Source organism: Ictidomys tridecemlineatus, chromosome 5 (assembly GCF_052094955.1).
Source record: "Ictidomys tridecemlineatus isolate mIctTri1 chromosome 5, mIctTri1.hap1, whole genome shotgun sequence".
NCBI classification, from domain to species: Eukaryota; Metazoa; Chordata; class Mammalia; order Rodentia; family Sciuridae; genus Ictidomys; species Ictidomys tridecemlineatus.
The window spans coordinates 163,446,466-163,455,487 of NC_135481.1; the positions used below are offsets into that span (position 1 = coordinate 163,446,466).

The 9,022-nt window shown below is 36.7% G+C and overlaps 1 protein-coding gene across 15 annotated transcripts in view; it reads left to right on the plus strand.

Annotated features, from left to right (window-relative positions):
- The window catches only part of Tasp1 (taspase 1), a 288,360-nt gene extending 280,785 nt beyond the window's left edge, over positions 1-7,575 (plus strand). For 14 of the 15 annotated variants that reach the window (XM_005320468.5, XM_040274111.2, XM_040274112.2 and 11 more), the window contains one exon: positions 6,499-7,575. In XM_005320468.5, the coding sequence (XP_005320525.1) occupies positions 6,499-6,591 (93 nt within the window). In that variant the 3' untranslated portion in view covers positions 6,592-7,575. The remainder of the gene's footprint in view (positions 1-6,498) is intronic. The other variant, XR_005728944.2, reaches the window with a different exon arrangement.
- Positions 7,576-9,022: the final 1,447 nt, after the last annotated feature.

Genomic DNA, 9,022 nt, shown 5'->3' on the forward strand with positions numbered 1-9,022 from the left:
AACAGCAATTGCTACAACAAGCAAATTCTCAAATGCATAGTTGATCACACACAATAGTAGTGTAGTTCTCGTTCACATTGAGAACTCACCTCATACACAAAATTGAGGTTTCTGATTGGCAAAGGACTCTCCTCTAGATGATGATATGGGATCTCAGGCTCCTCCTATCTCATAAGCCTTTGGATCATCAGAAAGAGTCTGGAGAATGGTGCATAGAATGATATTGTGCCAGATCTTCTATCATGCTGGCTTTAGTCCATTGACCTGATGTCAGTCACATAGCCATACCTAACTGCAAAGGAGGCTGGGAAATGTAGCTTTCCCCCCCTCCACTACCACCACCACCCAAGAAAGAAGAATAGGTAACCAAGAACTCCAGGTATTCTGATTCTGTAGCTCATGCTCATGGCCATTATGATGCCTCTGTAGATTAATTTTAGAATTGGACATAATATGTGGAATACATAAAGCATTTGTTTAGCCACTGGTTGATGAGTACACCTCTACTCTGATTTGCAATGCTGTTTTGTAAATCTCTCCACTGCTAAGTGTTTTGCCAGTGTAATTTATTCTATTTGTAAATGCCTGCATTGCTTTGACTTTAATATCTTGCTTTCAAGTTTTCTACATTAAAAAAGAAAACCAAACCCTCATAATTATGAAACTAGTGAACAAAATATTTCCAAGAGATTATTTTGGATGATGTCTGTCTAGATTTTGTTTTTCTAACTCCACCAAAGTAGGATAATGACTTGTTTAAGAGAGTCTTCCTTTGACTCCCATGGAAGATCTCAAACAACTCTCCCAAAGTGGAAAAATGGTCATATGTTGAGTAGAGAGGCAGAGGATTAAAATATAACCACTAAATAAGGCTTTAGACTTTTAAATAGTGTATTTCAGTTTTCCTTAAAACCACAGAAGAGCAGTCCCTAAGGTGGTCTTAAAGAATTTTATCATGTGAATGTGAATGCTAGGAAATACTTAGATTCAATATCAAGAAATTATATAATTAATTTTTTCTTTATTTTTAACTTTATTATTTTGAAATCCTCAAGCTAAATGTATTTGGTTTTTAAGAGAGACATAGCCCTAAGAATATTGGTTTTGAATAGTCAGTTTAGTTTATAATTTATAGTTCTTCAGGAGTGTTAACCTCAAGGATCTATAAGGAATTAGCAAGAAAGCAGAGAGTTCCAACTATAAGATCATTTTATTCCACTGATGTAGAGCTGTTAGCATCTGAGAAATCTAAAGCTCTGACTCTATTCATAAATAGCATAATCAATTGAAAATGGAAACATTTAGTCAGTCTATTCTTTAAAAATCTAAGAAGGATCTTTACTCTGACAATGTAGTTTGATTGGCTTTTTATCTGAAATAAGTGATCATGCTAGTTACACACTTTATACTTTTTGTGTATATAAACACAATCCTAGAGGGTATATTATGGTCATCTATTCTCCATTTCCTATACTTTGAAAGTTCTAGGGAATACCAAGGTATATGTAAGACAACCTAAAAACTGAAAAGCAAATCAAAACCAAGATGTCACCAGTGAGAAATTCTCAGATGGGTGCTATAGAACTAGGAGAAGAGCTTCTAGATTGAATTGTGTCCTGGAAGTCTTTCCTTGAGAAAGATCCAGAAAAGGATATTAAAGGTATGGAATCATGGATAGAGAGCTGTACAACTGGGGTATGTAGCAGGATGACTCCAAATGGATTATTCTCCTACATTTCATGTGTTATTTCTCATGAATTCTAAATTACAATAAAATTGCACTGCTGCACTCAAATATTGCTGGTGGGTCTGCAAATTGGTGCCACCAGTCTGGAAAGCGGTATGGAGACTCCTTACAAAACTTGGTATGGAATCACCATTTGACCTAGCTATCCCACTCCTCAGTCTATACCTAAAGGACTAAAAATCAGTGTACTATAGTAACACAGCCACATCAATGTTTATAGCAGCTCAATTCACAATAACTAAACTGTGAAACCAAGCTAGATGCCCTTCAATAGAAAAATGGATAAAGAAAATGTGGTATATATACACAATGGAATATTACTTAGCATTAAAAGAGAATAAAATTATGGCATTTACATAATGCATGGAGTTGGAGAATATCATTCTAAGCAAAGTAAGCCAATCCCCAAAAAACCAAAGGCTAAATGTTCTCTCCAATAAGTGGATGCTAATCCATAATGAGGGGCAGGGGCATGGGGAAAAATGGAGGAACTTTGGGCAAACTCTGGGAGGTGGGGGAGAGGAGGGAGTATGGGGGCAGGAAAGATGGTGGAATGAGATGGACATTATTACCCTAGGTACATGTATGACTGCACATATGGTGTGACACTACATTGTGTACAATCAGAGAAATGAAAAGTTTTGCTGTAGTTGTGTATATGAATCAAAATGAATTCTGCTGTCATATACACCTAATTAAAATAAATAAATAAATTTTAAAAAATTGCACTGCTGTTTAAATAGTTGTAGGCTCCTTGTTAAGTTCCTCTGCTGATAGGATACCATTGAATCTATTTAGTCCTTAAACACTCAATATAAAATACTTTATTGAATTTTTAAATGTTGATTTCTAAATTCATTGTAGAAAGTGGTCAAGAGAAATTCAAACCCATTTCTCTAAAGAAGTGTTTGGAGATAAACACTCATGTAAAACATTTTCTTAAACAGCTCCCACTATTTATATGACTTGATGCCCCATTGAAATCCCCACAGAAACCTGGAAGTATATGTGACTTAAACTTTTTCAAACCAAGGTCACTTATTTTCTAATGAGTGAGAAGATCATGTTGATGGATGAAACTGGTGAAGAATTGACATATGAATAATTAACCACTTTATTCTCCTCAACACCAACATTGTTCCCACATGTTTTATAATTGGGAAATCTTCCTGGACTAGATGGTGATTTAGGGAAAAGACCATATTGAGAAATTAATCATAACAACTAATTTGTCTAGTTTTTTATTTTGAATATTTATATTTTTTCAAACAGTTCAATTTATAAAAATCTAAATGTACGTGTAATATTTTGCCCAAGTATAGTTGATAAACATCTCAAGATCATTGCCAACTTTTCTAATCTCACCCCTTTTTTTCCTTCCTAACTTTCCCTGATATTTTTTGGCTTACTTCAGCTTATTTAGATAATCTGCTATCATAAGCTTGGCAAGGGTGGGAGTGTTAGAAATAATTTTTGATTGGCCATCTGTGTTTTTGTAAACCTCAGGAGATTGCTGTCAAGTCCCCTGGTCGATGGAACAGGAGTTCCCTCCTTTGATGCTGATCTTTTCTGTGGTCAGCAGGAAATACATTGCTTTAATACCACCATTCCCAAGACAATTTTTAAATTATCTGCTTTGAAATGTTGGAACTCTTCAATCTTTTTTAAACACTCCATTTATTCTCTTTGTCCTCTGATGCCTGAACCATCATGACTTCCAGGTGATCCCTTTAGATTCTCCCTGAATTGCTGGGAAGTCTGAGAACAGATTTTCCTGTGAGCATCTCTGTTAAGAATAGATATTTGGGCTAATCTACTTGGAAAAGTCCAATCTATTTATGAATAGAATAGTGGTGTTGATGTTTCTCCTATGCTATCTCCACCATGGATTAATTTCTTGTGAGTTCCTTCTCTTGTGAATAGCTATATGGATCAGGTAGTAATTTGTCATTTCTGCTTTATGCTTTCTTTCTTTCTTTCTTTTTTGTAATTGTGTAAAACATAGATGAGTTGGCTTTACCCTTTTAACCAATTTTAAGGATATATAGTTCAGTGGTATTAAATATATTCACATTGAATGAAACCATTACCACTTTCATCTCTGGAGCTTTTTCATCATCCCAAATGGAAAATTTGAACCCATTAAAAAGTATCTCCCATCCTATTCTCCCCCAAGCCGCTGGCAACCACATTGCACTTTATAGCTATGAATTTGACTAATAGGTGCCTGTTATGGTTTAAATAGAAGATGTCTCCCAAAAGTTTCTGCATTAATACAGGAGTGTTTGATGGTAAAGTGATTGGAATGTGAGAACTTTAACCTAATCAGTCCATCCTACTTTGAATGGACTGACTGAGTGATAACTATATGCAGGTGGGGTGTGGCTGGAGAAGGGGTTCTATCCTGGAGGGATTATTCTTCCATCTCTTTCTCTGCTTCTTTGCTGCCATGAGGGGAGCAGCTTTTCTCCACCATGCCCTTCCACCATGATACTCTACCTCACCTTGGACCCGGAGCAATAGAGTTGGTCATCTATAGATTGAGACCTCTGAAAACATGAGCCCCAAATAAACTTTCCCTCCTCTAAATTGTTTTTGTCACAGATTTTGGTCACCATGAAAAGCTGACTAAAACAGTACCTCATATAAATAGAACCATACTATTTTTGTCCTTTTCTGTCTGGCTTATTTTACTTAGCAGGTTTTCAAGATTCACTCATGTTGTAGCATGGGTCAGAATTTCATTCATTTTTAAGGCTGAACAATATTCCATCATATGTATATACCACATTTTGGGTTACTTCCATCTTTTGCCTATTGTGAATAATCTGGTGTGAACATTGGTGTACAAATATATGAGTCATTGCTTTCATTTTTGTGGGGGGAAAAGTATATTTCCAGAAGTGGAATTGTTACATGATAATGCTATGTGTGAGCTTTTGAGGAACCACCATCCCATCTTTTATTCTTAATCCATGTCATAGCTGCATGCCTGTATTCCTGACTAAAGGATGAGATTAGAGATGGAACTGACTGAGGGACTCAGGATTTTTTGTTTGTTACTTTAGGAAGACCTTAAATAAACGTTCTGAAGGATGATGACTTTGAGAAAATTCTCAATCCATGGTACAAATGACTAAAAGTAAAAACAGTCTCACTAATGTTGAACTCCAGGAATTGTGGGATTTGAGATGTTTGTGCATGGGGTGACAATGTGTACTGATCAGCAGGACAAAAGAGAAAAAAAAAAAACCTTCCTCTTTTAATTTCCCTCCCCACACACAGATTAATGAGGCATCACAAGAAACAAAAGTTCCATAAGTTTGTTTTACTAGAACTTCTTAGGTTTGATATACTTATGTGGTGAGACCCAAATTTGGCTATCAGCTACAATAATGAGAACAGATTCTGAGGCATGATTCTTGGTGGCCTGAGTCAGGTGAATGAATTGAAGGATACTTGGATTCTAAGAGGTATGATAGAGACCTCCTTGCCCAGCTTCACCTCCAAATTCAACCCACCTCACCCTTGTACTTTATAGATTGCTTCCTGGCTTGCACACAGAAAAACTAAGTACCAAAAACCATTTCCTATTCTTCATTATTTTCTAGATTATTGACTTTTGTCAGCTACTCTCATTGGACTTGTGTGGTCAGCCTCTGAGGAGAGTCTGCCCTCACACTATAAACCAAATGTCTTGTTATTCCACATAAACTTATACTTGCTTCATTTTTGGTTGCATAGAAGCATGTAGTCCTACCCTGGGTGTAGCCTAACAATCTTATTCCATGGACTTGAACTCACTGAGGTTCAGTTCTTAGGAAAAGCTGTTTAGAGAAACAAAATTAAAGAGGATTAACTGAATGTTATGCCACTCCTTCGTTCTTCCTGATATTTTTCTGTCTCTGGATTAAGCCAGATCTCTCTCTCTCTCTCTCTCTCTCTCTCTCTCTCTCTCTCTCTCTCTCTCTCTCTCTGTGTGTGTGGAATAGCATTTACTGTCTTCCACTTGGGCCTCAGCCTCCTTTGAGTGACATTGTTACAATCAGCAGGGCACAACTTGTCTTCACTCATCCACTCTACCCAGCACCCTTTTTATGTATACCCAGAGGAGAAATGTCTCCTTGGCCCTAGAGCTGAGAACAGATGCTCTCATCTGAGCAATTGGTTGCTGTGATCCTGTATACTACATGACCCATCTACCTTATCTTGGCCTGAAGGAAACTGAGAAGCACAGCAGCATCCTGCCTCCAACATGGATACAGAACTCCTGAGTCTAGATTTTATGTGTTAACTTCATTTTTGTCCGTCTCTTGTTTTGTAAGTTCTTAGTTTTGTTTTACCTCATTTCCTCATTCACTTTAGGTTATTGAATCATCTTAATTCTTGTAAGGTACTTAAATCTTTTAAGGAATAAATTGGGATATAAACATGGATTAAGCATTCTCAGCTGTTTTGATTATTTAAAGGACAAAAGGTAAATAAATTATTAGTCTTTAGATAACTAGAATATGTTCAATATTGTTGGCATTAAAACCATTACTGTTGTGGATATGATTAAACTGTACATTGGGCACTGTCAGGAACCTTGACTGTCTTGATCACATCTGCATCTCTACTGACTGGTGCTGTGCTTGGCTTGTAGCAGATGCTCAGGAGCAAAGTGAATGTCACTTGGAGTTCACTCCAACTTTCACAGAAGTGGAGGGACACTGTTGGCACCTCTGACCTCTGCTTTCCCTTTTCTGCAGACTCACATTTCAAGACTCCCTCCTGGTGCAGTTGCAGGACAGTCGGTTGCAATCGAAGGTGGGGTTTGCCGCCTGGAGAGCCCAGTGAACTGACCCTTCAGGCCAAGCATGAAGTGTCTGAAAAGTGTTTCAGAAGCTGAGCTTTTGGAGTTTTTAATGAAGTTGGATGTTTTATCTTCCTTTTTTTATAATTCCTATTCAACCTCATGCACCACTCGAGACACAAGTGCTGCTGCAGTTAGCGCTTAGTAACAAGTGGTCCTTTGGTGGGTGAGCGTGTGTGGGTGCTGGGTGTGGGTGCCTGTGGGTATGTAGATATGTGTGTGCGCACGCATACATGTATGTATCTGCAGAGTGTGTGCTTGCTTCTCCCTTAATGAAATAGAAACTCCTCATTGTGTAACCTAAGACCAGGAATGATTAAATCATCTTTACAAAATGTGTGCTTTAACTGTTTACAAGTAAAACCTAAAGTTACAGGAAACATTTTTTATTTTGTAAAGAAGTACCAGCTGTCATTGATGTAGTGTGTCTGATTTGTAGAGTAAATCTATTTGTTTAAATGATTTGACAGTGGTAGTGCTCCATTTAATAACAGTAATAAGTAATAAGGTGTTTTTATTTGTTAACCAGTTTAAGTGGATCCTGTGGTAACTTAAACTGTTGTTTTCATCCCTCATATGGGGCATTTTTCTTTAACAAAGAATGGTTTCAGTGAAACAATCTAGCAGAGAATTAAGGTCAGAACCTTTTTAAATAATAGTCTTATTTGAGAAAGTTTGTACTTCTTTCCTCAGCTTTTCTAAGCTTAAATATTGCATAGCTTCGAACTATATGTACTATATTATGAAAGAATATGTAAAGAGAACATACAGTAATGCACAGTCCTTAATTTGTGTATAATGGAATGTTATTTACAATGTAACACTGTAAATAAGAAAGCAAAGTTTATGGGAAAATTCAATATTTGTTTCTTGTTTAAATATATTTTTAAGATAAAGGCACAAAAATAAAAGAAGCGTATTACTGGGTATAGTGTGTGACTTCTCAGACTAATAAATTATCTTTTGAACCCTAGATCAGAGTCCTGTTTTGTATTGTGTTTGTCAAAAGTTACTTCTTCCAGAAGTCATACCATTATCCATTTTGCTGCTGTTATGATTGTTCAAAATCCAGTTTTATCTCTGTGCAGATTTGGTAGACACTACCAAGATGAACTTGCTACATGATTGAATCTTCAATATGGAGACCCCTAAAACACTTTGCTTTGAAAAATGGCAGTGGAAGCTGAAAGCTGAAAGTTGATAAATTGCTTCTAAATGCTATATTTGGGGATTCTGGAGCCACATACACACACACACACACACACAAAAAAAAAAAACCCAAGACTTTCCTTTTGATTTTTTTTTTTTTTTTTGTAAGAAGTGGTTATCAAGAAGATACTAAAGATAGACTCGCTCAGGGGAAGGAAGTTTCCCTGTACCATATAATCATGGCTCTGGGCGGTAACTGATAAAGCCCCAGATGAAATTATACACTTGACGTGGACGTATGGCCAAATTATAAAGGAAAGACAACCAAAATGGGGTGGGTGTAGATATGAATGATTTGAGAGTGGCTGATTTATATTTCTTGTACAGGCAATTACATTTGTCTCGCTGCACTCTCGTAGACAGGTTGGTGCCGTGGTATCTGTTTCTCATTCTTAATGAGACTGAGAACTGGGTAAGGGATGGGCTGGCTGGTTGGGAGCCTTTGGCTTCAAAAGCTTTCAAAGACCTGTTACCTGTTGTCAGGATTTTTTCAGGAACTGGAGTGGATCATGTAAAACTATCAGGACACTTTAGAGTCTGAAAAACCATCTGACCTCTTTCACCAGGAATGGCATTTCTTTCATCTCTTTTTGGCTTTATTTTATTCATATTTAAAAGTTTGAGCTTGTTAAAGAACCCTTTTATGAAGAATTTAAAAATGGGTACGTATAAAAGTGTACCACCTCTCTAAGAACAAGTTTGTTCAGACTTTATTCTCCAATTTTCTAAATATTTTTAAAGGAATTCTGTGAATCTAGAAAGGAAAAAAAGTGATATATAAAATCATGGGGGCACAAATATAAAAATTATAAGTTGCTTCATTATAAGAGCAGATATTAAAGATCAGATGCTGGAGTCAAATATCAATAGATACAAAATAATTTTATTTCACAGAAAAGTAGAAAAGGTAGAAACAGATAAGAAGATAATCTTATTCTCTAGTCCGGCTTATGTCACCTAGATTCTGAAGATTTATTTTAAGGTAGTAACATGAGTGATTTTGATTTCAATTTGAGCCCTGGATGTTTGGTTCTCAAATATAATTAAGCCTGGTCTGACCCTGCCATGGCTATCACTATGACCCTGTTCTGGGTTTTGAAGTGTGTTGTCTTCAGGGTTTGGTGAGAAGCACAGAGGTGTGTGCTCTTCTTCCAGGTAACTGGAGCACCTGTGCTGAGGACGGTAGTCTGGTAAGAGTCTTTGTCCTCTCT